General features: G+C 42.8%; 1 protein-coding gene across 1 annotated transcript in view; it reads left to right on the top strand.

Moving 5' to 3' along the window:
• The window catches only part of LOC134908896 (cytochrome P450 2K4-like), a 99,899-nt gene that overhangs the window by 67,538 nt on the left and 16,101 nt on the right, over nt 1-16,260 (top strand). The window contains exons 3-6 of the mRNA XM_063915122.1: nt 302-451; nt 7,689-7,849; nt 12,879-13,052; nt 15,074-15,215. Of these exons, the coding sequence (XP_063771192.1) occupies nt 302-451; nt 7,689-7,849; nt 12,879-13,052; nt 15,074-15,215 (627 nt within the window). The remainder of the gene's footprint in view (nt 1-301; nt 452-7,688; nt 7,850-12,878; nt 13,053-15,073; nt 15,216-16,260) is intronic.

Here is a 16,260-nt window from a genome sequence, read left to right as displayed (position 1 = left end):
ACATCTCCACTGGTCCTTCTCCACTGGTCCTTTTCTCCACTCTTTTCACTGCTACATGAATAGACCCCATAACCAGGTAGTGTGGTTTATTGGATAGGTGATTGTACAGCCGTACTCACTGTTACACTGGGAAAGGGTGTAGTGAGGTGAGACAGCGCGCCAGCACTTGACTGTCTCAGGTAGGCAGGTGCTGGAAGCATCAACCTGGCTGATATATAAAAACACGTCTCTGCTTAGAACGGCATACAGTTGGTGTGAATTTCTGTAAGAATAAAGACACTGAAACCTGTGAACATTTCAGGACTTACTTTGTCATATGGTGAAAACTGGAAAGTAATGAGAAGATTTACAATAACCACGTTACGGGACTTCGGGATGGGGAAAAGTTCGATTGAAGATAAGATTGTCGAAGAGAGTGCCTACCTGATTGACCATATTGCGTCCTATAAAGGTACAGTATGATCGTTATAGAGCCCCCATGTATGAAAACAGATGCAGAGTAATCAGCAAAATGGGGTTAATGTACATTATACCTGACAACAGCGCTAGCTAAAACAATGCTATACACATACAGAGTACAGGACGCGTTCCGCTCTGCGACTGCAGCATGCAAGTATGCACCTGCTTTATGCCAGGTACACGTCGCAGATACCTATACCCCACTTGCGCCCATGTTGTAAACCATTCTTTTACATGTAACAAATGCATTTGCTATTAGGCGCTCAGGGGCAAACGCAGGATTCCTGAACAGGGGTTTCCAACAAGCATATCCAATTACAAACGAGTTTTGTTTTTTTTAAATCCCGCACCGCAGGGTTTTCCCCACAGATGCAAGATCATTGGTATTCAATTAGCTGCAAGGATCTGTTTTTTGAGGGGCTGCTCAATTTGTATGTCCTCCTGAGTATAACAAATTTTCCTAAAAACAAATCATTGTTTTAGGAAAAATTAGGAGGATTTGATACAGGACCCCTAAGACACCCCACCTAAAAGCTAACTGAGCAATTGTCAGTTTCCAATTCACTTAATTAGTCTTTAATTACTCACCTTCTGCAGTGTTGTCTTTCCTGTGACCCCATTGTCAAGTGTGTGTGAGAATCCCATAAAAAAACAAACAACCACTTTTTAATAATTGAATGCCACAGGTATCAGGAGTGTGCATACCCATGGTAATTCAAATTTGATTTTTTAAAAGTTTTTGCGGGCAAAATCCTGCGAGTAATTGGATATGCTTGCCCATGTATGTTTGAAGAGCAATTGTCGCCAGCTCATGAAGTCTGCCCCAAGCAAAGTGCAGTGTATGTAATACAGTATGTCAAACATATGCAGGCCCAGTGATCCCAGCGCCCCTCTGCAATTTCAGCGTGATCGCAGAAAGTAGGGTAGCCTCCTGCCAGCGCAGGAGGGCCGTCGCCATCTTTCTGATAGGAGCGGCTGTGTGTGTCATCACGTGGCCACCCTGATCACACCCATGCCCCCCGTTTCTCTGCCCAGAGCCGTTGAGAGCCACGCCAGGCCGCAGTAAATGCCTAGGGGTGTGGGTTATTAAGTGGGCGTGAATATGCCTTTTAGTATAAAAATAAGTGAATAATAAAATAATTGCAGGGCTGCCGAGCGTGCTCCACAAGGGGGGATGCCATTTTAACATAAGGGGGCGCCTTTTTAACATGCAGGGGGGAGGGAACCCGCTTCCTACCTTACTTGATCTGGAAGTGGGTCTCTCCTCCTCGACTAGCACCATCTTCCCTGTAATGTAATTGCCACACTCTTGACTATTCCTCCAGTCTACCTAGATCCTCAATCATTTGTTTTACCCCTCCTGGTGTGTCTACCCTATTGCATACATTTGTGTCATCTGCAAAAATGCATACTTTCCCTATAAGGCCATTTGCAATGTCACCAATAAAGAAATAAAAAATCACTGGTCCAAGTACAGATCCCTGGGGTACTCCACTGGTAACATTTCCCTCCTGTGCATGCACTCCATTTACCACAACTCTGTTTTCTATCCTGCAACCAAGATCTTATCCATTCAATAATCCTAGTATCCAATCCCAAGCTTTCAAGTTTATTTAGCAGTCTACGATGTGGGACAGTGTTAAAATTCTTACTAAAGTCTAGATAAGCTATATCCACGGCTCCACCTTTATCCATCACTTTAGTCACACAGTCAAAAAAGTCAATACGATATGTTTGACATGATCTCCCCCCAGTGAATCCATACTGTTTGCGATGCTGTAAATTGCTGGATTTGAGAGTCTACAGCTCTATCTTTTAAGAGTGTTTCCGTCAATTGAATTTCTCTACTCCTGATGTAAGACTCACTGGTCTGTAGTTGTTTGCCTCTTCCTTGCTTCCACTTTTGTGCAGTGGGACTACGTTCACTCTTTCCAGTCCTCTGGAATTACTCGTATAGCTAATGACTGAATAATTCTGTCAATGGTGTTACCAGCACATCTTTAAGTTCTTTTAGTATCCTTGGATGTATCCCACCTGGCCCCATAGATTTGTCCACTTTTAGCTTTGAGAGTTCTGTTAGGACCTTCCCCTCTGTAAATGTACTTGTTTCAATTTCCTGAATATCCCTGCAACTTAACTGTGGCCCCTTCCCCTCTCTTTCAGTAGTAAATACTAAGCAAAAATAAATATCAAGATGATCTGCTATTACATTGTCTCCCTCCCAGTCTGTCTTTAGCTTTATTATTCCGCCTTTTGTTTTTCTCCTCTCGCTTATATACCTAAAAAACTGTTTTGCCTCCTTTACCCACTGACTGGGCCATTTTCTCCTCAGCTTGTGCCTTTTCACGTCTGATTACCTTCTTAGTGTCCTTCTAACGAGATATATCTCTTTGTCTTCATTATTTTGTGTCTGCTTATATTTCCTAAAAGCCATCTTTTTTGCTTTCACAATATTTGATACTTATTTCACAAACCACACTGGCTTCCTTTTCCTTGTGTTTTTCCTAACACTTTTGATACAAAGGTCTGTTGCCTTTAATATTGCACTTTGTAATGTTTCCCACCTCTCCTGCATGGCTTCCAAGTTCCTCCACTCTGCCAAAGAATCACTTACACATTTTCCCATCCCTACTAAATCGGCCTTCCTAAAAACCAACACCTTTGTATTTGTATGGGATGAGTCAGTCTCTGTCTTTATTCTGAACCATACTGCTTGATGATCACTGGATCCAGGTTTTCACCCATTTTTACGTCAAATATTCTGTCTCCATTTGTAAGTATTAGATCTAATATAGCGTCTTTCTGAGTGGGCTCCCTCACTAATTGGTGGAGGTATGCTCCCTGAGGGGAATTTTGAATATCCCTACTTCTAGTGGAACTAGCAACAGACACCTCCCAGTTTACATCAGGAAAATTAAAGTCTCCCATGATTATTACATCTCCTTTTAATGCCATTTTAGTTATGTCCTGCAATAGGTTCTTGTCGAGTTCCTCTTCCTGACCCATATATCATGCCAATACATCTAATCGATTTCTCCCCTGTTTCTATGGTCACCCAAAGGGCCTCAGTTTTTTCTTCAGTACTTTGTATTAAGGTAGTATTTATGCTTTTTTTTTTTTTACATACATTGCTACCCCTCCTCCGATTTTTCCCAATTCTGTAATTCCTAAATAAAGTATATCCCGATATAGCTAAGTCCAGTCATGATTTTCATTGCACCATGACTCTGTAATTGCTATAATATCTAGATCATCCCTTGTCATTATTACAGTTAGTTCTGGGATTTTTTTCCCTAAGCTCCTAGCATTTGCACACATAGCTTTTAGAGTTTTGTTTGTGCTTTTCCTGGTCCTAGCTATGTTCTTCTCTCTGCCTATGTTAATTTGGTTTTGATCTGAATTATCTTCTGTTGCTGTGGATATTCTTCCTATTCCCTTTGCCTGCAGAAACAATACCTCTGTCTTGGGGCAGCAGATTGCTTTATTCCTATTTGGTTCACTGCTCCACTTTATTAGTTTAAATAGTTCTTGATAAAGCATCCAAATTGTTCAGTTAGTATTCTCGTTCCCCTTGAAGATGGGTGAAGGCCCTCATTTTTGTATAAGCTCCTATCTTGGACCAGAAAAGAAGTTTTTAACCAAAAAGTGCGCAATAAATGTCACAGTAGGCAGCCGTTACACAATCAAAAGGGAACACCACATCCCTAAAAGTACTAGAACAAAGAAATATTTCATGTGTACATAGGCGCCTTATGTGACAAAGATGACAAATGACATGTGTTTATAAGTAAAAACACACTTTATTACAGAAATATCATAAAAACATATACACACATATATGAAATATATTGCACTGATCCCAAATATAGTTCTCACCCTCTTTTGGATTTGCGGTGGGCAGATGGCTTTTATAGCAAAAAAGCAATCCAGTCCCGGTGGAATTCAGATGGCACCACCGCAAAAAGCTTTTTTTCCTTAAGAGGCAGAGTAGGGAGTTCAGCGAAAGAATCACAGGCAGATATCCATACCGTCCAAACGACGCGTTTCGGAGTGCAATCTCCTTTTTCAAGCTTGGATGGCATGGATCATATAAACCAGATATATATACCCTTATCAATTGACATAATCAGTATAATTGGGGCCATTTCCGTTTCCGGACTTGTCGACCGGAAGTGACGTGTGCGTTTCATTCTAAACTTCCGGTGATTCCATTTACTAATTTCCTTTTAAAGTGCATGGTGCATATTACCCCTTGTATGGATTATCAAACATATCAGAGGCTATTCGTGCTGGAAAGAAGAATACTTTTATCGATGCTCCACGATTAATGGATACGCGCTATACTTCCGTTTTCGCTGACCGGAAGTGACGTATGCGTTCCACCGCTGCGTTCCATATCGCGGCCATTTTAGAAAAGTCTTCAAGTTTAATCAGGAAGTGGGCATGCATTCCATTGTAGATCGTCATATGGTAGTGATCTTAATAGAAAACGGATCATTTTCACTTTGGGATCAGTGCAATATATTTCATATATGTGTGTATATGTTTTTATGATATTTCTGTAATAAAGTGTGTTTTTACTTATAAACACATGTTATTTGTCATCTTTGTCACATAAGGCGCCTATGTACACATGAAATATTTCTTTGTTCATAAGCTCCTATCTTGCCAGAGGGTGTGAATATGGCCTATAAATCCAAATATCTCCTCACTGCACAATGTCCTTAGCTAAACATTGAAGTTTCTGATGCAGTGAGTTCTGTCTTACCCTCTGTGTACTGGCAATACTTCTGAAAAAGTTACAGTGGTTGCCACCTGCTTCAGAGCAGTCCCTAACTTCCTAAATTCATATTTTTTGGCCATAAGTTCAATATTTGCCAGGTCATTTGTCCCTAGGTGGACAATGACATCAACCTCCCCATCTTTTCTTGCTGCCTTCACAATTCTTAGCATGCGCTCTTTATCCCTTGGTGCTTTGGCTCCAGGTAAGCACCTTACTTGTTTCTCTACTTCATTTGCATTTCCCAGATGTATTCCTCTACTAATGGAATCTCCCAAGAGAAGTGCAGTTCTTTTTGGAGATGCAATTTTCCTGTTCCTTTTTCTGTTCCTATAGTTAGTAGAATTCCCCATATCTACCTGTTCTGTAGTGCCTCTATTAGTTGTATCTTCCAGCCCTGCAAGAGTAGCATATGAGTTTTGCAGTGTCAGCTTGCGGGAGGTATCTGTGTCCCTCTGGAAATCTCTGCCCTTGAGAGTCCACAGTAGTCCAGGCAGAATGTCTTCTGGTGGCACTCTGAGGCAGTACATAGCTACAGGAGAAATTCCAGGGGACTGGAAAAGAGCAAACGTAGTCCCACTGCACAAAAGTGGAAGCAAGGAAGAGGCAAACAACTACAGACCAGTGAGTCTTACATCAGTAGTAGGGAAATTGATGGAAACACTCTTAAAAGAAAGAGTTGTAGATTATCTCAAATCCGGCAATTTACAGGATCCCAAACAGCATGGATTCACTGGGGGGAGATCATGTCAAACAAATCTTATTGACTTTTTTGATTGTGTGACTAAAGTGATGGATAAAGGTGGAGCCATGGATATAGCTTATCTAGACTTTAGTAAGGCTTTTGACACAGTTCCACATCGCAGACTGCTAAATAAACTTGAAAGTTTGGGATTGGATATTAGGATTATTGAATGGATAAGATCTTGGTTGAAGGATAGAAAACAGAGAGTTGTGGTAAATGGAGTGCATTCACAGGAGGGAAATGTTACCAGTGGAGTACCCCAGGGATCTGTACTTGGACCAGTGCTTTTTAATATCTTTATTGGTGACATTGCAAATGGCATTAAAGGGAAAGTATGCCTTTTTGCAGATGACACAAAGGTATGCAACAGGGTAGACACACCAGGTGGGGTAAAACAAATGATTGAGGATCTAGGTAGACTAGAGGAATGGTCAAGAGTCTGGCAATTACAGTTTAATGCCAAAAAATGCAAAATCATGCACTTGGGTCTCAAAAATCCTAAAGCTAAATACAGTATTAATGACACTATACTGGAAACTACTGAGGAGGAAAGGGATCTAGGAGTCACTATTTCAGATGACTTAAAAGCAGGTAAGCAATGTAACAAGGCAATGAGGAAGGCTAGTCAGATGCTTGGCTGCATTGGGAGAGGAATCAGCAGCAGAAAGAAAGAAGTAATAATGCCACTGTATAGGTCATTGGTACGGCCTCATCTAGAATACTGTATTCAGTTCTGGAGGCCATATCTTCTAAAGGATATTAATACATTAGAAACTGTACAAAGGAGGGCAACTAAAATGGTGCATGGCCTACATCACAAAACATACCCAGAAAGACTAAGAAATCTCAATATGTATAGTTTGGAGCAGAGAAGGGAAAGGGGAGACATGATAGAAACTTTCAAATATATGAAGGGTTTTAACAAAGTCCAGGAGGGAAACATTCTCCAAATGAAGAGAAGCAATAGGACACGAGGACATGCACTGAGACTGGAGGGGGGGAGGTTCAGGGGAAATTTGCGGAAAAATTATTTCACAGAAAGGGTAGTGGACAAGTGGAATAGCCTCCCATCAGAGGTGGTAGCGGCTAAGACAGTAGAGCAATTTAAACATGCATGGGATAGACATAAGGATATCCTTACAAATAAATAAGGATCAAATAAGGTTAGTGATAAAAAATAATATAAAAAAAAAAAATAAGGGGCAGACTAGATGGGCCAAGTGGTTCTTATCTGCCGACAAATTCTATGTTTCTATGTTTCTATATCTCAGCATGCAGTTTTGCTATCTCCTCCTTCAGCAGAGAAAATTGCTCACAGATTGGACAGCAGCTGAGTCTCCGCAATGCCTCTTTCCAAACAAATGCATTACATCCATTACACTGCACTAGCCCAAACATCTAGCAAAGGAGTTTTGTAATTTCCAGCTTATTTGGCCCTGTTCTGCCAATGCCGGCGTAGGCTGTTGGAAACAGGCATAAGTGGTTGAATGACTAAATCTGCTTAGGTGCAGTAGCACACTGTTCTGGGAGTGTCCAGAATGATGTCAGCTATGCAATGCCCACTGCTTATTTACAACTGGGAAATAGATCCTAAATGATAATTATTCATAATGGATCACGGTCCTCTTCTGTCATCTGACGTGTTACACTGTATGCATGCTTTGTGTAATTGTTTTTATTTTTGTTCATTAATGTTCCAATTAGGAAAGCAATTTAGTGACCTAATGATTCTGAATGGTGCCGTGGCCAATATCATTGTGGCGATATTACTGGGATATCGTATGAACTACGAAGATCCACAATTTCAGAGACTATTACGTCTGGCAAATGAGAATGTTCGACTTTTAGGAGCTCCGATGGTTTTGGTAATATTATTATTATTATTATTATTATTAATAGGAAGGAACCTCAGTGCTCTGCATACATGGGACAGTGAGAAAAATGGCCTTACAGAAAACATGGCCATATATAGCCTAACCCCCCTGTTACCCCCTAGGAACGTCCACACTCATTGTGTCTGACTTCATTCTGCGTCTTAGTGTATTCACCATCAGGAAGCATGTGCAGTGCTACTTGGAGGCATGCACATTACTTACATCGGCCAACTGCTTGGATATCGGCATTACAGTACATGCGCTTATACACATAATGCCCACAGTAGTAGTGCCCCTTATACAGATGTGTCCACCATTACCTTTCTGAAACAGTGCCATGGCACTCAATTTAGCAGGACATAAATTCCCTGTGTTGTTGTTGTGCTATGATGTTGTGCCATGACAATTCATAGTTTCACCAATGGGTGGCAAGTACATAAAGTAACATAGCTTTCTACCTACAATTGTTGTAGAACAGATTTTTTTCCAAGTACAGAAAGAAGACAAATGAAGAATGGTTACTAGACACCAAGGTAGTCTAGTGGACTAATGCTTTGATTAAATAAACCAAGTACTCAGGTTCGAACCCCAGGAAAGCAACTTTCTTTTATATACATTTTAATTCTTAAAAATTGAGTTTAAATATTAGCTGCTTTGTTCAAAGGAAATTTATGTTTTTCAGGAATGGCAAACAGGGTATTGTGATTACTTTCACTCTGCTTATGGTGGGGGAGGGGCACACAGAGCCACTGCTGGCTGTGATAAGGGAGGGGGTGTGGAGGAAGAGACTTTCTTTGAAATCATTGCTAAAGCTGTCCATACTGTACATTGAATGATATTGTTCCAACCAGCCAACTCTGATCTGTTTCTCTCCTGACTCTGTCTCTCAGTGTCTCTCTCCCTCTAACTTTGTCTCTCTCCCTTTGACTCTACTGTATCTCTCTCCTCCTGACTCTCTCTCCCTTGACTCTGTCTCTTATTGTCTTTCGCACTCTAATTTTGTCTCTCTCTCCGACTCTATTGCTCTCCCCTGTCTCTGTTTCTCTCCCCTGACTCTGTGTCTCTCCTTCTGATTTTGTCTCTCCCCCTGCCTCTATCACTCTTCCCTGACTCTATCTCTCTCCATCTGACTCTACTGTATCTTTCTACTCCTGACTATCTATCTCCCCTGACTCTCTATCTCAGTGTCTCTCTCGCCCTGATTTAGTTTCTCTCCTGACTCTCCCCCTGACTATCTCTCTCACATGACTCTGCCTCACTGTCTTACTCCCTCTGACTTTGTCTCTCTCCCTCTAACTCTATCTCTCTTCCCTTAACTATCTCTCTGTCTCTCTCCCCTGACTTTGTCTCTCTCCAAATGACACTATTGTTCTCTATCTATCAGTGTGTCTCTTTCCATATTACTCTAACCCTCTCCCTCTCCTGGGCAGCTGGAAACCTGTTTTCTGAGACGGAGACAGCAGTGTCTCCGTCTGAACACGTACCATGATCGCCATCGCGACCACAGCTGCTGGGAGCTCTGATAGCAGGGCTCAGTCTTTGCAGCATGCAGTTGCAGTTCATGATTTGTCTCCATCAAAGCGGCTCCTTCCCTCACAATCAGTATGCACTTCAGTGTCGTGGCCGCCATCAGTCTCCTCCTCTGGGTCCCTGGTATATTTGTACACAGTATGTTTGTTTGTACCATAAAATATATGTGTGGTGTAGAATGCAGATATGTATGTATTGTTTGTATGTATGTATGTATGTACGTACGTACGTACGTACGTACGTACGTACGTACGTACGTACGTACAGTAGTATGTTATGTATGTGTGTGTGTGTTTGTGTGCAATGTGTGTGTTATGTAGTTGTGACATACATATATGTATCTTTTTTTATACACACATCAGTTATATATACAGTATACATGTGTGCCTGGCACATCCACTAACATTTCACAATAGCCTGGGTGCCCTTTGCAGGGAAAGGTAAGTAGGCAACATGAGGTGCGCTACGCCAATCATGACACTGTTAGAACTGGCTGTAAACAATCAGACTGCGGATTAGCATGAAAAAAAACCAATGTCATGTGCAAAACAAACAGTGTAATCAACATAGCAGATTCAATCTCTAACACACTTATTTAAAGTGGACAACCTGAAACATTTCAGTATGTGACTATCAAATATAAAACTTATACATAAAAATGAACAATCCTAAAATATTTGCTTACTCCTTTACTATAAAATCGGAATCTATACAGGAGTTCCGAAGTGTGTTGTTAATATTATTTCTGTGACCATAAGCTCTTAGCTGCTTCTACCTAGTGATCTCCCCGTGCTCTACCATGCCCGATGAAAAGTCTGGTCCTGCCACCTCCATAAGATTATACAACTATGACCTGACTCAGTGCTCACTCATAGCTTTTTATTAATTCTGTCACTTTGAGCATGATCTATCTATTTAGTTGTGCTTTGGATTGGGTTCTTATACCAACCTTTTATATCCTGAACATGCCCAGCCACCTTTTTACTCTATAACTTAATTATCTATTCTATACAGGGTTTGAACAATTGCTCCCTTAATCCTGGCGATATTTCCAAACCGTTTCCTTACCATCCTCTATATATAGAGGGTCATTATAGGAAATTTATCAGTCCCAAGTAATCATTGAACCCACCTGGTCTAAGGGTGTTCAGTTTGTGAATCCATCTGGACTCCAGCTGTAACAGTTGTTTTCCCCTGTTGCCCCCCCTCCCTGATTCCGGGACATGGTCTATGATTCGATGTTTTAAAGTGGCCATGGTGTGTTTGGCTACCAGGAAATGGCGGGCCACCGGCTGATCGCCACTTCCCGTCAGAAGTGCGCTTCTGATGGTCTGCCTATGTTGGGCCATCCTGGTTTTAAATTGGCACTCTGTCTTTCCCACATAGAGCCTACCACAGGGCCAAATTATCACATAGACCACAAATTTTGTAGTGCACGTGAGGGGCCATCTGATGGGGAATTTCTTACCCGAATAGGGATGTGAGATGAAATCAGCGGGTGACATGTGTGAACACGTTGTACACCCGGTGCACTTAAAGCAACCGTTCTTTCTTGTCATTAAATTTTTGGGGTTGTCTTTGAACTTGGCCATATCAGTTTTTACTAAAATGCACTTAAGGCTTCTCCCCCTCGCATAGCTTGGTAAAATTCATTTGTGTTTAAACATTTGCAACTCAGGGTCTGTGGAGACAATCGGCCACAAAGATCTCATGATTTTTTTCATGGATTCGCTTTTCACGTCAAACTCGCTGACCCATGGGATTACGTTAGTCATGTCCTTGCCAGTGCGGGACCTAAGCAAATCCTCCCGTTTATGACCTAATGCTTTTTTCCGGGCTGTCCGTAACAATTGCTGTGGGTAGCCTCTCTCACTTAATCTCAATTTCATTTTGTCTAATTGTTGAATCAGTACCTGTTCTTCATCACAGGTCCTACATACTATCAAGAATTGCGAGTATGGTAGTCCTGTGATGGTGGCTGCGGGATGAAAGCTGTCGTGTCTGAGTACCGTATTTTGATCTGTAGGCTTTTTGTAAAGACTAGCATACATCAGACCATTTGCAATTTGCATACACATAAGTAGCCTGTAGGAAAAAACATTAAACATCGACTGCTCAAGTAGGTCTATGGCTATGCAGACCTAGACGTGGCAGAAGGCACTCAGGATCTATGTTTTTGTACACAGGAGCTCACAGCTGACATCACATACTGTACACACCCCATAAACGACAATGGCACGCTGTAATTTTTACAACCCCTCCCCGCTAACACCATGTTTCCACCCCCAAACGGTCACTTCCTGTCAATCACTTTGCGACTGAATCCTCATTATGTATGCAATCGCAAAGGTACATTGCGAATGTGCATTGCGATCACAGTGCATGAGCAGTCTGACGATAATAGCTCAATTATGAAAGATTGGCATAGCGTATAACTCTTAATTAGGCCTAATGTCTGCTGGGTGAGTTAAAGTTTATCTTCTTGCATGTTACACTGAACTGAGGAGAGTATCCTCCTATTAAGGCTATATGACGGTAACCTCAAAGCCTGCACCTACAGCACAGAGAACACTCTTCCCCATGGGTCAGAAGCAGAAGGGAAACAAAGAGCACAGGAGGGAAGTACACACATATGCAGGGAACTAAAGTACAAGGAGAGGGGGAGAAGGAGCCAGATGATCAGAGCTACAGTATACAAATACAGGCAAGTTTACAAATAAGGCAGAGCATATAAATGAGGTTAAACGGTAAAAACCGGGACAGCGTGTGATATTACTCAGTGGGATTGGGGACAATAGAGGGGAGAGGTCAGAGAGAGGGATATGGGAAGTTGGCTAGGGCCCCGAGGGGAGAGTGTTCAATGAGTTGGGGACCCAGGCACATATGCACACAGGAGCATGCCAAGACAAAGCCCTGCTTGCCACTCCCCACCGTGCTCACCTGTGTTCAGCGCCACCAGGTATGGAATCACTGACGGTGGTTGCTCTGCTCTTCTACTGGGCATGGTTGCTGCTGGCTGGGGGTAGGCGCTGAGTGGGATCCATCAGTCAGAAAATACATGCATGAAAGAGTGGAGTAACGGGCTGATCCCAGCACTCTTCGGTGTCTCCCTCTCTCTAGCAGCCGCTTCCCACTGCCGTGCGCCTGTCCTGGTTGTGCGCCACCCCAGGCGCTGGCGATGGTAGCCGAGCTCCAATCCTAGCTGGCCTGGCAGAGGGGTGGGTGAGGGCCACTGAGGAGACCATGGGACCTGCCAGCAAGTAGGAGGCAGAGAGGGGGAGCCACTCTTCACCCTGCCGACACCTCTGCCGGTCATACAGTTCGATAGGTACAGAGGCAGCCAGCAGCAACAGTGGACACCAGCAGGGTAGCAGAGTGGGGAGAATGCCTCTCCAGCCTAGTGCCTCCCTGCCTTGCAGACTTCACTGAGCATGTTGCGCGACCCTGGCTAAATGAGTATTCTAATGCTGTCTGTACTTTGTTTTTACAGATATATAATATGTTTCCATTCCTGAGATTCCTCCCCGGCAGTCATAAAACTATTCGAAGAAATGTGGATGAGTTTCTGGCATTTATAAGAAAAACTTTTTTGAAGCATCTAAATGACTTGGACGAGAATGATCAGAGAAGTTTTATTGATGTATTCTTCGTACGACAAAAAGATGTAGGGAAACACTCATTGCTTTTTTTTTTTTTTTTTTTTTTTGTACTCCAAACAATGTGTCTTTACATATATAAACTTATAACCGAGAAACAACTTCACGTTCATGTGGACCTGTACCAAAAATAAGTGATGATTAAGTTTATATGAATAAAATCTGGGGCGTCTTCCAAACTGAAGCTACTTTCAATGTCCAACTGAGATATAGTAGATTACATTTTCATATACAAAACCACTCAAAACATCCAGTTGCCCAGGCATAAACTTCAACTCAACGCATTTCATCTAAACACAATCACCATGTCAATGCGACTTCGTTATTTTATTTTTGGGGGGTTTTGCTCTGTTAATACAACATTGTTGTTATGCTGTGGAGAATTGATAAATTAGTGGTACTGTGGGGGTAATTCCAAGTTGATCGCAGCATGATTTTTGATAGCAATTGGGCAAAACCATGTGCACTGCAGGGGGGGGGCAGATATAACATATGCAGAGAGAGTTAGATTTGGGTGGGTTATTTTATTTCTGTGCAGGGTAAATACTGGCTGCTTTATTTTTACACTGCAAATTAGATTGCAGATTGAACACACCCCACCCAAATCTAACTCTCTCTGCACATGTTATTTTTGCCTCCCCTGCAGTGCACATGGTTTTGCCCAATTGCTAACAAAAATCCTGCTGCGATCAACTTGGAATTACCCCCTGTATATTTAACTGTGCAAAGGAATTTTTCTGCAAAAATTTTGTGGACATAATGACCAATTTTTTCATTGCTGCAGGTTTGCACACTTGCGGTGTCAGTGGTATTCATTTAAAAAAAAAAAGCCACAACATTTTTTGCGGACAAAATCCTGCAGGGGAGAAAAAGCTGATCCTGTGCCCAGCTGCCGCATGCTCCACACTGTAGACTTGGACACACACACACTCTTACATTGACTGATGGCATCTCTCCAACACTGGGGGTCACCAACACCAGGAGTCACACACACCAGGGGTCACATACACATCTACAGTCATACACACAACAGTAGTCATGCATACTGGGAGTCTCACACACACACCGGATGTCACACACCAGGATGTACACACACCAGCGGTCACACGCACACAGGGACTCTCACTCAATGTGAAGAGAAAGTGAAGTATTTTTTTATTTTTTTTAAGTAGTCCTTCAGTTTTCCGATTTCTATAGAGTGGTCGCCTTCAGTTTTACTTCGGGTTAATTCCGGTATAACTCTGCAGTTATGCTTCAATTTGATCACACTTTGATAAATATGCACATCTTATATATAATATACAAAGCCTACCCAGCTTCTGCAGCCTACAGAAGTGCCCATATTAGTAGTACCCCTTACACATAAAGGACCACACACAAACGGTCACTTCCTGTCAATCACTTTGTGACTGAATCCTCACTGTGAATGCAATCGCAAATCGATCGCATCTCTCCCACAACAGGGGGTCACACACATCGGGAGTCACACACACCAGGGGTCACACACACCTACAGTCATACAAACAACAGGAGTCACACACACTGGGGGGTCACACACACCCCGTGAGTCACACACCAGGATGCAGGTTACACACACAATGAGGGTCATACACACCGGAGGTCTCACACACACACACACACACATCTGGTGGTCACACGCACACAGGGAGTCACACACACATTGAGGGTTACACACACAATGAGGGTCACACACACACCGAAGGTCTAACACACGGACCGATTGTCTAACATACCATTGTACAAAATGCTAGTGGGGCCCATTGGGCATTTCCCCCTTGCCTCAGTGTGCCAGTCTGACCATGGTAACAGATTTCATTATGTCAGCAGCTTGTGAAACCACCTAGCGAACATACATTATTGTGCGACGTACCCCTCCCCACCATTGATTGCAGTATTGTTTTTTCCTTTTTTATGACGCTTTCAAAAAAAATTAGCTCCATTGCACTGCATGCGCTATATTGCTATTAGGTACTAAGAGCTCACCCTGTGCTATGACTGTAATTTGCAGGAGGCAGAGAAATCACAGAGATATTTCCATGATGACAATCTAACAAGACTGATGAGATCACTGTTTGCTGCAGGAATGGAGACAACATCGACTACTCTTTCCTGGGGTCTGATGCTGATGGTAAAATATCCACAAATCCAAGGTACAGCAATTCATTATTACCCTTAACACAATTAAAGATATTTTCTAGCCACGATCTTTGCATGCGCTATATGAAGTAAGATTTGCATGCACATGATTATTACATTATTTTTGGGTAATGCTTTGGCCAGTCTGAGAATCAATGCATATCTCATTCACTGCAAACACAAGATATACGAGGGGCGTGCAATAAGTTTCTGGTTGCACAAAAAATATTTTATTTACATTACATTTTTTTCAAAGTATTCACCAGAGGTGTCTACAGATAGAGCCTCCGTTATTCAGGCTCCATTTGTGACTAGGCGTGCCCACCTGGGCGCATCTAGTCACTGTGAGCGTCTCCGTCTGGATGGGCGCGCTCGCCCGGACAGAGACGCTTACAATGGGAGCAGGTTGTGCACTCATGGCATGACTAGGTGGACAGATCGCCTAGTCACGCCGAGAGTGCACGCCTGCACCTCGGGGAGCCAAGATAAGGAAGGCTTCATCTGTATGTAAAGTTGCATGCACTCAAACCACTTGGTGAAGCAGCTGGACCAGTCTGAAGAAGGTATGTCTTCTACATGCTGGCTGAAGGTCTCCACTGCAGCTTCTGGTGACTCAATACAAATTCCATGCATCTTGCACTTGATTTGTGGAAACAAGAAGAAGTCGCAAGGGACCAGGTCTGTAGGGGGGATGGCCAAGCTCCCGAATGCATTCATGGGTCAGAAAATCCACCACTTTTCTGAACTTGTGGGTAGGAGCACAGTTGTGGTGGAGAAAGGCACCAAAAAATTATTAAGAAGTATTGCCTTGAAATGGCTTTTAGCACTTGCGACAGACCTTGGCTGGCGTAACAGTCCCCAGTGACGGTGCACTGGTGCACGAGTGGTATGGTAGCTACAAGACCAGTCTTGGCCAAAAAAACAGCCACCATCTGCTTGGCCATGCTGCGCTCACGTCGGAAACTTCTGTGTCTGTGCACCTCCAACTGGGGTCCACTGGCCGACTGTTGCTTGGCCTCTGTGATGAAACTGTAGATCCAGAATTCATCACCACTGATG

Source organism: Pseudophryne corroboree, chromosome 4 (genome assembly GCF_028390025.1).
Source record: "Pseudophryne corroboree isolate aPseCor3 chromosome 4, aPseCor3.hap2, whole genome shotgun sequence".
In the NCBI taxonomy this organism is placed as follows: Eukaryota; Metazoa; Chordata; class Amphibia; order Anura; family Myobatrachidae; genus Pseudophryne; species Pseudophryne corroboree.
This window is presented reverse-complemented; position numbering and strand designations above follow the sequence as displayed.